We start from the raw sequence: 17,945 nt of genomic DNA on the forward strand, positions 1-17,945 counted from the left end.
TCTTTATTTTTTAAAATGTGATCATATGTGTAGAATAGATTTTGCTTCTGCCGCACTGATGCTTAAAAACAAATGTAATAGGGAACAAGAACCATTGGGTTGTAGAAAAGCTACGGAAGGTAGGAGAACATCATGGTGAACAGCGACAGCACTGGCGGACTATAGCATGTTTGTACTCATGCTGGAGTGGATTTCTTGCCGATCTGTTACCTCCTTGATCGGTTTCTGGATGGTCATTTACCTGCACACCCTACAAACCTCACAGTTGTGGGATTCTGGATGTCAACCCCAAGATCCAGTTCAGTTTGCTAGATCTCAGTGCTTGGCTCTGAGTCCCCACTTTCCATGGTTCATCTCCAGATGGGAGTGGTTCCTTTGTGTGCCTGTGGTTCTCTCTACCTTCCTCACCCTCCTTCCATTCTCTACTCCTTCCTTCTCTCTCTAATCATCTCCTTAAACTGTCATCCTTGTCTCCTTCCTCTTCCCCTTCCCACCCTCCTTCCCTTTCTCAGTCTTCTTATCCGGTTTTCTGAAATGTTGGAGGGCATGTGGTTTTGTGCAAAAGGCATTCCAGGCTTGTGCATAAGGCACTTGTGTGTTTGTGTGTGTGTGTGTCAGCAAGTTCTCTGGCTCTAAGTTATGTGCTTACCCAGAATTTGCAGGAATGCTTTGGACAGGTGCACTCTCCAAAAATACTCCTCCTCCCAAGGCCTGTGGGACTGGCAGATGAGAGGAGAGCATGAGACGGAAGGATAGGGTTGGCCCAGGCTGGTGGGTAAAACTCTGTGTATTTTCCCTTCTGGTTCCTGCACAAAGCCCAACTGGGGAATTGCCCCACTAGTTACAAGGGGCTGGTGGGTCTTTCGGTTCTCTTCCCATCAAAGACCCGTCAGTCTCTTCCAGGATGCTTGTCGTCTTGTCCTAAAAACCTATTCTCCCCCCTTTCCTTTTTTATTCATTTATTTTCCATCAACTTACACATGCCAGCCACAGATGCAGATGAAACATCAGGAATAAATTCTTCCAGAACACAGCCGCATAGCCTGAAAAACCCACAAAAAACTATAAATGCCAGCTGTGAAAGCCTTCGACTTCACATACCTTACATACTGTCCTATTGTTCCATATAACCCTTTTAATATTTTCCAAAGCCATGCATTCACAATATATTTTTCCAGTCCTTCTTAAATCACATTTTCCCGGTGTGATCTACTTCCTTACGCATGCTACATTTTAATTCAGTTCTTCATATACATCCTTACACAACTTTACACTTTATGCTATTATTTATTCAACTTATAGTAATATATATCTGCTTCTGTGTCTGTCTTTGATATATTATCAGTCTTTAAGCAATTGATCAGTTACTTTTTCTTATTACTCTTCTAAGCTTAACACTGCTACCATCCCCTATTTCTCATTCAGAAATATCATTTCTTCTTTCCAGACCTTTATCTTTTCTTAATATATCCATATTCACCATACCATTGATTTTTATAAGGCAGTCTTCTACTATGGGGTTGTTCTTAGGCTTCCACTTCTTTGCAAATATTAACCTGAAAACCTATTCTTTGAGGGTGCTCTCCTCCCTCTCAGGAGAAACGAAAAGGCCGGCTGCTTCTCTAATTGCATTTTTCCAGAACTATGAATAGCTAACTATTCCTCCCGGAGGAGAGCAAGTCTCCTATTTTAAGCCAGCAGTGTGTCCTTAACAAGGAAAGTTGGTAGACTGGGGTTGGATATTGGTATGTGCGTGGAAGCCATTGAACGCAGCGGGGTTTGCTTCGTGTTTGAGAAAAGGGGGATTTTGTGCTAGCCGTCCCTTCTCTCTCTGCAGCTGTATCTCAGTTTAAAAACAACATTCTTTCTCTCCAAGTTTTAAGGTTTTCGTGCCAAGCGAAATCCCCCAGCGCTTGTCTTCACATTGCGAGCCCGAAACAAGAACAGATGGGGAGAGGCAGGAAGAACTAGAGGATGAAGGAACTAGGAAGATGTTTCATGCCAAATGGTTTCTCGAGACAGCTTCACACATGTATATTTTCTGTTCGAAGGGCAGTGAATCACTAGAATCCTCTGATGGAGAATTTTGGATAGTCTCATGAAACTACAAATCCCAGGATAATGTAGGATGGAGCCATGACAGATAAAGTATCAAAGTGCTATAATAGTTCTGTTTGAAAAGGGCTTCAAAGAAGCTCTCCGGGTTGTCACTTCGGGAAAATTTAGTAGCGCTGTCTGGCAGAGAATTTTAGATAACCTTATGAAGCTACAGATTCCAGGGTTTGGAGTTTGTTGAGTCACTAGAGTTCTTTAAGAGAGAATTCATGAAATGACACCTGCCAGGATTCAATAGGTTGCAGCCAGGGCAGTTAATGTGGTATCAAAGTGCTATAATTGTGTAGTGTGAAAGGACCTTGTTTTATCCGTATCCCTCCCAAGAGTCCAGGTCACAGGGATGTTTACTCTCCATTTTTCTAGCTGGCAAAAGAAAGGCATTGAGCCAGAACCGTGCAACAGAAAATTCTTAAGTCTTGAGAATCTCTTTCTGTGGATGCTGGTGTTGTTAGTGCATCAAGTTTTTAGACAGAGAACATGTTCTTAGACCCTTGTTGTATAAGAGGACAATCCCAAAGTTGGAATAAAGGTATGAGCAGGTGTTGGACAAGTTACTATTTGGATTTCTCGTGAGCAGAATCAATGACACAACTGTGTCAGTGTAACTCAGAGAATTTATTTTCTGGACTACAGCTCCCAGAAGCCCCAGCAGATCTTCACAGCTGGCTAGGGGATTCTGGACATTGTTGTCCATGGCAAAAAAATTGAACTCAGCATGAGGGATTAAGCAACTTTTGTCTTCTGTGCCCAAACTGTTCTCACTTTTATTGGCAACCCACGTTTTCCTTATCAATGACAAATATTTCAGGCAGGTAATAAATGATGAGGGAATGGCAGTTTTCTGGCATTTGGAGATGGAGAAGATGATCAGTCCACAAGCAGAGTCAAAATGGTGTTTGGCTCAGGCTCCTTTCTTTTGTGGGAACCCCTAACAAGAAAATTATAGCGTCTTTCCTCTTGGCAAGGCATTCTTGAGCTGGTTTGAAGGAGCGCATACCTCTTGTCTACCATCTCTGTGGGGCTTTGGGTTAGTGGGACTAGCTATGTTCTCAGCCCTGGTAGTGGAAGAGGCCACAAAGAAGCTGTAATGCTTTAATGCAAGCGGAGCAGGAGCCTAAGCCTGAGCTGATGCTGCAACATTCCTTGGGCAGAAATAGGCCTGCTATGAAACCGGAGCTCCAAGGAGGCATGTTAAGGCGAGGGCAGGGTATGGCTTGGTTCAGCAGGCCAGCAAGATGGCATGAAAGAGGGCAGGCAGAGAAATGTGCACTAGAGGTATAGACCTCTGAGAGCAGGGAGATAATGCCAGAGGAAGGGTATTCCCCACTGCATCCACTCCAATGTATGAAGCATTATCATGGTCTCTGTCATAATTGCTTGATGTCAGGTCTGTGAGACAGATAACTTTGCCCTCAAGTCAACTTTGGCATATGGTGAACCCTATGAATGAAAGACCAAGAGCCATGGTCATCAACAGCCCTGCTCAGGTCTTGCAAACTCAGGGCAGCCATGGCTTCTTTGATTGAATCAATCCATCTGAAGCGTGGTCTTACTCTTTTCCTATTGCCTTCCACTTTACCAAGCATTATTGTCTGTTCCAGTGAGATGTCATCTTCTGTCCAGAGTAGGACAGTCTCAGTTTAGATTGCTCCTATGGAGCATTCAAGCCTGATTTGTTCTTATAACCCATCCATTTGTCTTTCTGAAGGCCCATAGTATCCATCCAACTCACCACATATCAAATGAATTGATTTTCTTCCTGTCAGCAATCTTTCACAACTGCACATAGAAGTCGGAAATATAATGGTGTGGATGATTCTGATTTGGCTATTTAATAATATATCTTTACACTTGAGGATCTTGGAATGGATAAATATTCCCATTTTCCAGATGGGAAAGTGAGGGTAAGAGACTGTGATGTGCACAAATGAGGCCAAGGCCAAGTGGAGAGGTTGTTTAATATATAAATAAAGCATAATAATAATAATAATAATAATAATAATAAGGCCTTCTTGAGTCAAAAAGAGGATCTTGGCTCACTTCTCTGCATCCTTCCCCCCAGTCTTTCCCCGCTCTCTCCTGGTGTTTGCAGACATGCATATTAATTCCTCTCCAGGGATAATGTAAGTGCAAATGGCCATATGCCAGTTCATTAGTTAAAATGAAATATAAATATTGCATATTAGCTTCTTGAGCTGAATCTTGCTTATTAATAAAAATAAGTATTGAAACCCAAACCTCAGTGAGGCTGCTGGCACAATCCTCTGCGGATCTTCCTGAAGCCGTCAGTTTTGCCATTTTAGTTGTCTCTCAAATCTTGCTTAATTGCTCTCACCTGGAGGGGTTAATGCAGTAATTTCCAGATTCGGTGCTGGGGCATCCTAGTGTGTCATGGCAAATGAATTAATGTTAAAAACGGCAGGTTCCAATGCGCTTGAAGAGGCGCTTGTATGCTGAGTCCCTGCATGATTTCCTCTTGGCTTTGCCTTCCTTCACCTATCTTTTAAAATTTGTAAACTGACTTTTATCCTGAAGAACCTTCAAGAACCCCAGCATAAATCATTTCAGAAAGACAAATCCAAACAAGACATATTGGCTTCAGATTCATTCCCAGTTTATAGGAGCCCTTCGTAAACTATCCTCACTAGTGGGCATTTGCCTGTATGGCTGAATTTCTCCGATAACAGCATTCCTAGATTTAATTCAAGAAGCGAGGATGTATTTTGACATCAGAAAACTGGGATATTGATTGGCTTTTGTGCTTGATGTATACCTTTAATATTACACAACAGAACCTGTGGCTGTGCACATGCTGTTAGACTCCAACTCCTATTATCCCTGACATTGACCACATCCACTGGGTTCCGCAATATTTGTGATGTCATGCATTCTTCAATCTACTATAGAATATGCTCTAAAACAGTGGAGGTCAAACCCTTTGGATGCAGTCTAAAGCCAGGTTCATGCATACGCATTTCAACACTTGACCACATTTCATCTTAATTCTGCTAATGTCATAATCCAGCATCTCTTTTGATACGGTGAGTCTTGAACCTAGCCATCAATGCAAAGATTATCTTGGGGTTTGGAAAGCATGCCAACCAAAGTGGCTGGAGGTTTCTGGGAACAGTAGTCCAACCATGGTCCCTGGAACCAGAGGCATCACTAGGAGGGTGAGGAGGTTTCAGGCCACACCAGGCAACACCTTAAGTAGGGTTGACATCACTGCTCCAACCTCTTGCATAAGTAGGTTGTGGCATTTGCCTGCATCCATTTAAAACACTGGAGCTCAGTGGAAGAGATGGTGTGAATGGGACGAAGCTCAGTGGAAGAAGAAAAGAGAGACCTATTCAAAAATTTAACAGTGTCCAACAGAACCATCATTCTAGAGCACCTGCTGAGTGAGGTTTAGAAGTAGTGTCTCAATTTCTAGGGAAGAGGCAGCTGTTTAAAGCAGGGATGCTTTAACTGAGCTTTCAATGCAGCTGGAAGGTGGGGGTCATTAAAAGCTACAAGGAAGAATCATTTGCCAAGACTTAAAATGCCTCCAGGGATGGAGGATGCATTTAATACAATACCAGGGAAGATAAGAGTTGGCAAAGGATATACACACACATTCCCCTCCTCACCCACTCGCTGAATGTCTCTGTATTAATTTAATACAGATATTTAAGGCAAGTAGGAAAGGAGATACCCATTTTTAAAAAGGAGTTCAGGAAAGCAGAGGTGGGATTTGGAGAAGGCCTACTGCTGGGTGTGTATATGGAAGGTCCCAGGTTCAACTCCTGGAAGCTCTGGTTAAAATGCTATAATTTAGGGAGGCAAATGGGTGAGAATTTTATTAGGCCCATTTAAAAACAAAACAAAACACACAACCAAAACTTTTCCAAGCTTTGCTATTTCCTTTAGTGGCTTTTAGGCACATAGACACACCAAAATAGGAGTAATTGGGGCTGTCCATGCCAGGTCCAGACAGTTGAAGGGCATGCTGTGCCTCCTTTTAATGCGTTTCTGAAATTTGGGGCTCACTCTATCCTATGAGAACTAGAATTTAAGAATGTAGAGCATTTAGGGATTACTCCCTCTAGTTTTGCTTATGCCTAATTCCTATTTCCACTGCCTGCTTCTCCATGGAGGGAATGGGACCCAGGTGCCCTTGCTCCACTGGCCAATTCTTGCCCTGGACTCTCAGTGCCAACGTTGGCTGCTGCCAAAGAAGCAGCTGACAGAGAAAGGGTCATGGATACCATTCTCTCTTTCCTGGATTATTTCTGACTCATCCTCCCCACCGTTGACTATGTGCCAGGGCTTGCCTTCATTCCCCCTTTCACCCTTCATTTCATCTTCCTTGGCCAATGTGCCCTTTCTGTGGCAAATGCCTGGCATCAGTGCTGCTCCGTCATGCTTCCATGCCCTCAATGGATGGCGGCTGGAGGAAATTACAGTCCTTAAGGATATCAAGCCGGCTGATCTCTGTTTCTCTTGACTTGGTTACGAATTCTGAGCAATTAGGGTTTTCCGAGCACCCAAAATGTACTGCAGCCCTTCGTCTCCAGCAGGTGACTTTCTGAAAGAAATAAAAATACACGCTTCAGTCTACTTCCTCTGATGCATTTGGTTAAGTAGACTTAAATCTCATGCTGCCGACTTCTTTCTTTCAGTTAATCTCAAAGGTGCTACAAGAGAGTTTATCACACAGGAGGAATTTCTCTTAAATTCGAATGAAAAGAAAGCGGGGCCAGAACGCATTCACTTAAAGTCGCTAGTTTAGTGCAATTACGTGAATGCGCATTGCATTCGAACTGGCTTCCCATTGCCCGAAAACAGCATGTCATTGCCTGAATTTGCATGTGGCAGTCTATCACGCAATAATGTTTTAATTATTGTGTACTAGTTCTCAAGGTTTGGCATAATGTGCTGGAGGATACAAAAGGTGAGTTAAGGTTACATGGGTACAATTAAGGGGACGTGGGTTTAAGTTAGACCATGCGTCAAAGAACATGGTCATATGCAGTTTCAAGCCTCAGCACATTATGCATTAAAGGCCTCAACATATTTAGACTCCATACAATACAGATTTCCCATCAATAGGCACAATTTTTCAGCTATTCAGTTTTTAATTACATTATTAAAATTACTGGAGGGAAAGGTTGGATTTTACTTTCGAGACTGAAATGTCTGAGATTGGCCCTAAGACTTTGGTTTGCGAGCGACTGACTGTTCTGGCTTCTGATGTAAAATCCATGTTCCTCCACCATCATCACCCCAGTTTTAGCTTAATAATAACCTGGATTGTCATCCCCATAATCATCGCCATTATCCTTTAATTTTTATCTTTTAATTGGAACCGAAATGGCAAATGCACTCTGTGTAATTCTAGGGTTTAGGCGAAAATGTTCCGGCTTACATAACGCTTTTCTGTAAAAGTAGACTGAGATGAATGATTAGTTAAAGCGAAGCGCAGCACTATAATTGTGTCGTGTGAATAGGACCCCATTCTGATGTTGGGGGGAAATTGTATATTCATTTAATGTTAAACAGCCCAGAGGACCCCCTGCAGCCTATTGAAAAGATGAATTGCCACTTCTGGATGCTTTGAGGACAGGCAGTTCTCCATCTTTTCTCTCCCAAAAAAACTCCTTAGGGCGTCTTTACAATTGAACATCAAGAAAAATAATGACGACAGACGATTTACATAACATTACAGTATACGATGAAGACGAAGAAATCATTCAAGTTTGTCTGTACCTTGGCTCAGTCATTAATCAGAATGGAGACTGCAGCCAAGAAATGACTAGGGCTTGGAAGGGCAGCTATGAAGAAAAAGACAAGATCCTGAAGTATAAAGATGCTATCCTATTTCCCATTTCTGTGTATGGTTGTGAATGCTGGATAGTAAGAAAGCTGATAGGAAGAAAACCAACTCCTTTGAAATGCTGGAGAAGAGTTCTGTGGATTCTGTGGACCGCTAAAAAGACGAATGAATGGGTCTTAAAACAAATCAAGCCTGAACTCTCCCTGGAAGCCAAGATGACTAAACTGAGGCTGTTGTACTTTGGGCATATCATAAGAAGACAGGGTTCACTAGAAGAAAACAATAATGCTGGGGAAAGTAGAAGGCAATAGGAAAAGAAGAAGGCTGTATTACAGATGGATAGAGAACCAGCGTCGGGTAGTGATTTCTTTTCTCTCCCTATTGCAAGTTAACTGAGTGCAATTTACTTTGGACTCAGTTGCAGTTTGCAGCAGTGCAAGTTAGCTGAGTGGAAGGAAGAGTGAGAAGCTGGGACATTTCAAAAGCACCAGGAAAAGTGGGAAGGCAGAGAATGAATTGCAACTGTCTCTGCCAAAATTGGGACTGTTGGGGGATATGCAGTGGTCCCTTTTTGTCTATTAGCCATACATTCCCCAGGGACACTGCTAGGCAAAACGATTTATTCCAGATTGGTAAATTCTAGTTGGTTACTCCTTGGCAAAAAGTTCAAGTACATGTTGTGTGAGCTGTTTATATCTGAAGAGGTTTTGTAATGCTGGCAGAGCTGGATTATTAATGGTTCAGTTGGAGGACGAAGCAGGAAAGTGGAAGGAAGGAGAGAAACTGGGACATTTTAAAAGCTACTGAAAAAGTGGGATGACAGAGGATTAATTTGGATTGCCCCTGTCAAATAGGCAGAATTGGAAGGCATGCAACAGTGCGCTAAAAGCTAAATGATATGTTCTTTATGCAAATGTGCATGCATTCATTGTCGGAAAAGAAAGAAGGCATCAGGTTAAAGAAGCAAAGGTATCTGCTCCATACCAAGCCAAACTGTTTAGCCTCGGATGGTCCTTTGCCTGGCAGCAGTTTTGTAAGGCCTCAAACAGAGAAGAGACTGGTGACATTGAAGGCTTTCATGGCTGGCATCCATAGTTTTTTGTGGGTTTTTGGGGCTATGTGGCCATGTTCTAGAAGAGTTTATTCCTGACGTTTCACCAGCATCTCTGGCTGAAGATGAAGATCTCTGAAGATGCCAGCCACAGATGCTGGCCAAATGTTAGGAATAAACTCTTCTGGATCATGGCCACGTAGCCCAAAAACCCACAAACAACTAGAGAAGGGACTTTCTTAGCACTTACTATTGTTTTCCCATTTTAGCCGGCAAGACCATGGGATGAAACTAGGATCTTTTGAATGCAAACCATAAGCTCCAGTACTGAAAGAAGAAAAGGAAGGGGGGGGGGGAGCAGTGGATAGATTCAGCAATCCCAAAGGTAATGAAATGAAAAACAAGGATTTATCCAGGAGTAAGATACCCCACTGGGATGCAGTCGCTCCGGTTACATCATCACATAGAAGTCTCTTAAGCATGGCCCTTGCCGCCCTAAGATGGTTCGCCTGTCACTGAGCTGTCAAGGAACAGTTCACCAGCTGCCTTGCTCTGGGAGAAGAAGGTTTCTGTTTACACAGGAGTCTTTTTTCCCCTGTTCCAAAGACACTGGAACTCTTTTTAACCCCCTGGATAGTACTGGCATGCTTATATGCATTGCATATGTATATATGCTAGGCAATTGTGTCAGCCCCAGGGCCAATGTTCTACCTCTCAGACTCGTTGATTTCCCAAAATGTCAAAGTAAAAAGCCACATGTCCACTTCTGGTTTTGAAAAATGAGGATACTTTGATGTTTCAGCCCTTGTAATCTCATTAAGAGGCGAATTTCAATTTCTGGAGGCTTCCAGGAAAGGCAGATTGCTCTTTTTCTGCCTAGAAAAAGGACAATCCGGGGAGTCTGGAAAGGGTCAGGGGCCATGTAAATAGGCTTGGGGGCCAGGTTATATTTTGCAATTCTTTGAACGGATCCCCTGCCAATAGTTAAAACTCTCTGCATGGTGCCTCAAACAGTGACTAAAACCTAAAACTGTATGAATATGATCAAACAAAGCAACATCTAGAACAAACTTAAACAACCACCAAATAAAACCAAAGTCTATCCCAAAGGCCATGTTTGTCCTCTGCTGGAGAGGAATAGAAAAAGCCACATTTCAAATGCTTTAATTCTGATTAGTTGCATTTTATCTCCTTCATCCTGGTAGCATAAGAAGCTGCCTTAGACAGACTACTGGGGCCTGTTCACCCCGAACAATTGCATACCCTCCAACTATCCTAATGTGGCAGGGACAGTCCTAGTCAGTTCATTGTGGTCCCACTGTTTCAGCTGCTTTTAAGATGCCCCAGCCTTTTTCTTCTTCTCCTACCTTCCTCCTTTGTACTCACTTTACTTCAGTTTCTGCAAACCAAGTTCAAAGTGCAAAAGTAGTTTGCATACTATCAATTCCGCAGTGGGAAGAAAATTGAAAATCCTGCCCTTCCCACTAGGCTCAGGCAAAACCAAGGTGCCGCATCCTCTCCAAAGATGCATCTGTACTGTCTGTATTGCAGATTCAGAAAGCTTTAAGGGCAGACATGGATCTATCAAAGCAACCTTCTCCCTTACATCCGCTGCTCAAGGACCTGGGTCCTCATTCCCTTCACCCCTCTGGCTAGGACATAAACAAGGCAGGAGGCCACCTGCTTCTGTCCTTTATCCCAAAGGCTCTGTTATGTTCTTCCTGATCCTCTCTGGCTGCAAAAATGGGCGCTGGGGTTTCATTCTAGTATATGCTGCCAGAAGAATGCTCTGTGGAGAGCATAGAGTCGCATGTTCCATACTCTCCTATGAACTGACAAAAGGCCACTAGAAGGGAAGGATCAGGGGCCAAGCAGTGCACCCATCTTTTGAAATAGGAATCTGTACTTGTGGTGTGGATCCTATCCCAACTTTGCCTTTGTTGTTGCTGTCAATGTTACCAAACTTGTTCTGCTAAAAGCAGAAGAAAGGCCAAAGAAGGGTGTCATATTGTCCAGCATTGCACAGATGAGAACTGGAAGATGTGTGGCCAAACAACATCAGGACGTGGCCAAGAAGGGATTAAAAACTGGGATACATGTGGCTGAGCAACATCAGAGTGTGGTCAAGAAGGCAATGAGGAAGAGCTGGCAAGATAGGAGAAGCTGCAACAGTTTGCTTTCGCCTGATCCTACTAGGAAGCTTGGTTTCACTTTTGGACTACAACTCTGGGGACCAGGATTCAATCCCCAAAGTGGCCACAAAACCCTCCGGGTGACCTTAGGGAAGTTGCATCCTCTTAGCCTCAGAGGAAGGCAATGGCAAACCTCCTTTGAACAAATCTTGCCAAGAAAACCCAATGATAGGTTCGCCTTACAGTCTCCATGTGTCAGACACAACTTGAAGGCACACAAAAGCAACAAACTAGGAATCCTACCCTTTCCTTGTGTCTCCCTTCTGTTGAGTTAATGAAGTGCACATGACTTTTGCATTTTGAACTCAGTTTGCAGCAATTGAAGTAAGATGAGGACAAAGGGGAAAGATGGAGAAGGAGAGAGAAACTAGGACATTTTAGAAACAGCTGAAAAGTGGGACAGCAGAGGACGAATTGAGTCCGGTATAAACTCATGTATAATTCTGGAAATTATAGTAAAAAAACTGACAAAACAAAAAACAAAAAACCCTGAGTTGACTTATCCATGGGTCATTGTTAGTACTATACTTTAACTCTTATTTAAAAGGGGAATCATCCCCTGGTGAAAGGCAAGAGCATAATCTGGCCTGGAAACAGTGACCCCCCTCTACTCTCATCCATCAACCTTTTAGTGTGAGCATTGTAAGTTCTTTGGCATTGTTTTCCTTTGATTCATCCAGTTTAGATCCTTTGTAACATGACCCTAAGTTTTACTGTTGACCTATCCATGGGTCAGATCAAAATCATAAGGCAACATTCTGGATAATCTCATAAACCAACATTTTGGACTGCATAGTCTATGGGGTCTTTCCTTTAATTTGTACAACTCTGAGATACCTTTTTGTCCCTCAGGATGATGAAGTCGTCCTTCAGTGTTCAGCCACAATTTTAAAGGAACAGTTGAAGTTATGTCTGGCTTCCGAAGGCTTTGGGAACCGGCTCTGTTTTCTGGAACCTACCTCCAATGCTCAGGTACAGCGCAAAGAGAGAGCGACCGATTATCCCATGCAGGAAAGCGGCCCATGCATTGAGATCGTGTGGGTTGGGTTGCTGTCATTGGGGTCAGACACTATTCTTGTGAGAAAGTGCTGTGGCAGACCCTTTGGCTATTGAAGTGATAACCAGTGGAATGCAAGAAAATCTTAACAAACATTAAGACTTCCTTAGTGTTTGATGTTAATATTTTGTAGTGGAATGACAGTCTTTTCTGTTTCTTTCCTTTTAATGTTTGTGATCATCTAGATGTCAAAAACTGGGTTATTAAGGGATGTGGGGAAGAGACTTGTGATAGCTGGTGGGAGGGGAATACCTAGAAATCCAAAAACTCTGCCAAGTATTACATATGGGAACTTCATTAAGGATGTGTTTAAATAGCAAATTTCCACTCTTTCCAGGAATAGAATCCGTCACTTCTGTCCTGTCTGTTCTGCTAGTCCAGTTTGTTTTGTTGCACCCCACATTTGACTGCATCTGCATTATGCAGTTATACCAGCTTGATCCCACCTTAAATGCCATGGTTCCATCCAAGGGAGTCCTGGAATTTGTATTGTGTTTCCCTTGAACCACAGCAGTCAAGCTCTCTAGCAGAAGACTGACATTTTTGGAACATCTGAAATTTTTAAATATTTAGGTTGATTTAAAGTGTGTTTAATTAAAAATATATATTTAAAAATTAAAATACATTTTTTTAATTTCAGTTTTCTTTAAAGAAGTCTTTCTTCTCTCTACATACAGAAAGTCCCTCCAGATCTGGCGATATGTTGCTTCAGCCTGGAACAGTCCTTGTCCGTAAGAGCCCTGCAGGAGATGCTGGCCAACACTGTGGAGGTAGGATCCGAGGTAGGACCGTGGACTTCTCTTCCTTTCGAGAAAGTGCAGAAGAAGAAGATGGGTGGTGGGCACATTTGTCATATCACAGCAAGCCTGGAAACGATGTACATATGGTTAGAAGTGTGAAGTGAGTAAACCTTGGAAAACCTACTTTTACAAATGCCAGCGTTCCCTGGGCAGCTATCACTGCTCATAGCATTCTGGGATTTATAGTATTAAAAAAAGAGTAACTTTTCCAAGGTCTGGAAATAGGTGGCACTCAATGATTATTCACTGATTCTTTCTTTATTATCCATCTTCTTTGAAATCATCATCCTTCGTTCTCTAACTTTTAAAATGGAAAATCCAGCTAGTGGTATTAGCACAACGTTGCATCCAAGCGTTTTGTATGTTGTTCATCTGTTTCCTCTCTCCCAGGCTTGATTTGTGGTGATTTATTTGCAATAAAACACAACTGCAACTGGGCTAGAGGATTAGTGACGAATTGCCTCCAGTTGTTCCTTAGTTAATGACCTTTCATTATCTACTAGGAGGAGACGGGTTTGTTGCTGGGTTTCCTTTCCTTTTTTTGGAGAGGGATGGTATATATTGAAACAGTGCTATTTTACTCTAAAAGAGAAAGGAAAAAGACAGTCATGAAAGCCCTCTTATTAAAGGCTGAGCAATCTGCAAATCATCAGTAATGCCCCCCGGAAATAAAAGGAGCAGTATCAGTTAGAAGGAAGCTTTTAATTAAATACACAGAGGGACTGTATGGATGGGCCTTGATTTTGAGTAGGCATTATGGAAGAATAATGGGGAATGGCACAAGGGAAGAGAAAGGGCACTGCCTTAAATAGTCATATGAGCAGCATGTATTTTAATTCTCATTCTAGTTCATTGTGCAAAAGCAATGCCCCATCAATGCTAATGGACTTGCTTGTGGAAGCAACCATTAACTAACTTCTAACTGGTACTGCTCCTGTTTCTTTGACAGCTACCCAACAGGCAGGAGTTAGAAGATGAAGTATTGGTCACTATGCTGCCGAAAGCTTCTCCCATTCAGTCTAATTTCTGCCTGTTATGAAGCTATCAAAAGGAAAGAGTATTTGCACACTAAGGGCCTAAACAGAATGAGCAGGATACCGTGGGCCAACCCCATGGTATGCTGCCTGAGGTTCCAGCTGGGTTCAATCCCTGGGCTGCTGCAGCGATGGATGGGTATTCACATACCTGTCTGCTGATGCGTTGTGGAACCACCACTGCCATGTATCCCTTACCTGCCATGGTGTCTGTGGTGTTTGCTCCACCTGTGACCTGTAAGGGCAGAAATGGGTCACCTGGCTACACCTATGTAGCCAGGCGCTGCCTATCCACATCACAGGCTCGCCTTAAGAATGGATGCCCCGGTGGTGATAGGTGTAAGTGTCATGTGCAGCCATCTGGTCTGTCAGCTGTCACAGTGGAATTTCAGAAGAATTCCTCTGCAAACAGACAGTCTCTTTAGATCAGATTTTGGGCTGGGATTGGGCTGGATCGACAGGATCCATGTCCAGTCTGCCTCATCCTGGCCTGGGGCTATTGGCCTGCATTGTCCGGACAGGACAACACCAAGCTGGGCAGAATGCAGGCCTTTTGGCCTGTGCCTACAGCATCTAAGACAGCAGCAGCAGATGAACGCATCACAAAAAGCAAAGATGGTAAGTCTTGCAAGTAGACAACTTCCATGAAGTCTGGCCTGGGATGATGCCCTTCAGGTTCACCTCAGTGGCCTCCAGTTAGTTTTGAAATTATACTGTATGCTGAGGGGGTGTGTTTAAAGACCCCCTACTTGTCTTGGGGTGCACAGGGGTGGCATGAAAGCCACTCTGGTATCCTGCCTAAAGAGAAGTATCTAAGAGAGGTACTGTATGTTTGTGTGAGTGGGTGGGAACCCCTATCTTTGGGATGCCAAGTGGGGTGGTCTGGGACTCCCAGGTATTTCTGCCATCCCTATATGCATTTGGCCAGAGTTATCAAGAGTGGTTCATCTTTTCTTCCTCTTCTTTCCTTTGGCTTCTCAATTCTGCTGGCTGACCCTCTCTAGGGTGTTGACTTGGACAAGTGGGTAGGTGCCATCTTCAGTGCCGTGATCCTGCCCACACCCTTCCTTTCTAAGCTCCTTCTCCCCTCATCTCCTTGCCCTGTTTTGGTGTGCATATCCATCTTTTCACCATCTCCTGGGGGTTCCTACCACCCCAAGTTTGTCATTTGATTTATTTAAGCACATTTTAATATCACTTTTCATTGCTGTTGTTTTTTTTTTAAAATCCAAGCAATGTAATTATATGAGAAAAACAGTAATTTAAAATAATAAAATAGTATTAAAGCAATAACCAATTAGTTAATCCAAAGACAGAGAGAACTGCCTATGTCAATGGTCAGGAAAACAAATAGGTCTTTAGATAATGGTCAAAATATCTCAAACAGGGAGCCCACCTCATTTGATGGAGAAGATGATTCCATATTTTGGTGGCTTCCAAAACAGAGGAGTCTCCTTTAGCTAGAAGTAAATGGATGTGACTTAACTTAACTACTGACTCCCCTTTCCATGGATTTAAGTCAGATGTTCTTGTTGATCTGCCTCCCCTTTGAAACACAGAATAGCTGCTTTTTAGCGGGTGACAATGTCACCTTTTATGGACAAACAGTCCATATCAAATCCATATAGTTGGGTGGTTTGTTGTTGTTTAACTAAACTTAAGGTATGGTAAAAAATCTGATTACTTGATTCAAGGAATCCCCATGTGAAAGAAGATGATGAAAGACCATAGGACCTCTACCTTTCTTCCTTCGTTTGAAACTTGGTGGAACCCCCCATTATACCCCCTAAATAATCCTTCCTTTCCCTTCTCAGACTCTCCATCCCTCACCCCATCTTTCCAACACACCTCCTTTCCTGCTAGATTTTCCATCCTTGGCTGTGGTTGCCTGTTCCTCAACCCAGACCACCCTATTCTCTTTTCATTGCATGGTTCCCACATGTGAATAGGGAGAGCCCCTCTCATAAGATGGTGGTAGAGTACAGCGTGACATGGCATTTGCACCGTGAGATGGAGATGTTTGTTGGTGGGAAGACCCTCTTCCAAATGCATTTCACGAAGTGGTCTTAGATGTCACCATGGATCAATAATATGGGTAGCAGGTGTACTCTCCAACTCACATTTAAAAAAAGAAGAGGAACAAGGTCAGATGAATAAATCCGATGCAGATTTAACTCTGAATACTTGATGGGTTTCAGGAGCCTTCCTCTAAGGATGAGCGAGTTTAACTTGTCCATGGTCATCCTGTGGATTTCCATGGCTGACTGAGAATTTGAACCCTGGTCTCCCAGTGTCCTAGTCCAACACTCAGATCAGTCCACCGCACTATCTGCTGCAAACCCTGATTACAAACAAAACATACATAACATCTTTGAAACTAGGATGACTTTGCCAATGTAAACAAGGTGGACAGGTTTTTCAAAAGAAAACACCCACAAAATATTAACTATAGTGACTTAAATCTCTCTGAATGCAACCATAGAGATTTTTCTTAGTCATGAAGAAGAGGAGTACTTCCCCTGAAATGTGTCTTTATTCATTTCAATTGACAGCATCAGACCTTGGTCCTCTTTTTTCGTCTATATATCCCAGGTGCTGTTTGTCCCTCTGTGACTGATGTACTCTCCATCCCACCTTGCTTTAACATCTTGTGTTTTAGTGCCTTCAATCTGTAATATTGACAGTTTCCCTAATACTGACACACTGCTTGGGAAATGATGATTTTCCACAGTGCTTTCTAGCATTCCTTCTAAGGGAATTGTAATGATCATAGAATGCAACCCGCTTGATGGTGATCATGTTACTCCTTAGAGATGATTGTGGCAAGAATGCCCACAAAAACCTGGGCGCAAAGCAATTGATGTTAGTCATACTGAGCAACAGGGTATTGTTCTCCTGTTGGCATCAAATGGATAGCCTCTGTTACACTGCTTGAACCACATCGATGAATACATAGTTATGACCATACATTTCTTCTACACATGGTCTGAATGAAATGTTATGACTGTATGTACTGCAGTAATTTGAATTTTACAGTAAGTATCATATGTACTGTAGTCATATGGACCATCAATGCTCTGTTATGAAGACCCTTAGGATTAAGGGCTGCTCACAGTAATATGGACCCAAGGACTGCTATAGTGACTTTACAGCAGCCATTTCCAAACTCTGAGATTTGGGATAATGGCTATGAGGAATAAATGGATTAAATAATTAAAGTTTCCAGTAAGGTCCTGGACTCACCTCCATTCAACCAGCTTTAGCATTTGGAGCAAATGAACAATTCAGTCATAGCTATTTCATGGTGCCATAGAGATGCTTGGAGGTTGTCGGCTGCTGCATCTATCTGTGAAACATAGCAAAAATTAGGATGGGTTATTCTGCTGCATCTCAAGGTTTATGTTTAGAGAGGCAAGGTCAGAGAACTATAGAAACTCGTAAAAATCAAGCTTTAATTATACTATTTAATCCTGAATTAAAACTGACTGCATTTTTTATTCTTACACCTTAAGGGTAACCGTTTCATCCGTAAGAAAGAAATGTGCTTCCAGTTTTAATTCAGAAAACAATAGTGTGCCTCAGCTCTCAGATGTTTGGGAAGCATACAGAATAGCATGCAATAACATAGTGCAAGTATTTATGACCATATCCATCACTGTGATATGACTTCTGCACTAATGGTCCCAGATACAGGATATCAATGTGGTCTAAGTATTACAGCCATATTGGTTGCAGTGGTAGTCATTCAATAATGACTATATTCTGTAAGAATATGGCCTGGGTACTTATGGTCATTTATACTGCAGATACGTAAGACAGCAACAATGGTTATAAATAGTTACAGCAAGTGGTCTACCCAGTTGTTACCTTATTTACATTAG

At 42.6% G+C, this 17,945-nt stretch overlaps 1 protein-coding gene across 12 annotated transcripts in view; it reads left to right on the forward strand.

Annotated features, from left to right (window-relative positions):
- LOC149304565 (ryanodine receptor 1-like) overlaps positions 1-17,945 on the forward strand; it is a 105,737-nt gene that overhangs the window by 7,302 nt on the left and 80,490 nt on the right. For 5 of the 12 annotated variants that reach the window (XM_089479467.1, XM_089479474.1, XM_089479471.1 and 2 more), the window contains exons 2-4: positions 12,026-12,145; positions 12,908-13,012; positions 15,069-15,089. In XM_089479467.1, the coding sequence (XP_089335593.1) occupies positions 12,026-12,145; positions 12,908-13,012; positions 15,069-15,089 (246 nt within the window). The remainder of the gene's footprint in view (positions 1-12,025; positions 12,146-12,907; positions 13,013-15,068; positions 15,090-17,945) is intronic. The other 7 variants (XM_089479472.1, XM_089479479.1, XM_089479478.1 and 4 more) reach the window with 3 other exon arrangements.

Source organism: Sceloporus occidentalis, unplaced genomic scaffold (assembly GCF_023333645.1).
Source record: "Sceloporus occidentalis isolate IW3139 unplaced genomic scaffold, rSceOcc1.0.p SCAF_13, whole genome shotgun sequence".
In the NCBI taxonomy this organism is placed as follows: domain Eukaryota; kingdom Metazoa; phylum Chordata; class Lepidosauria; order Squamata; family Phrynosomatidae; genus Sceloporus; species Sceloporus occidentalis.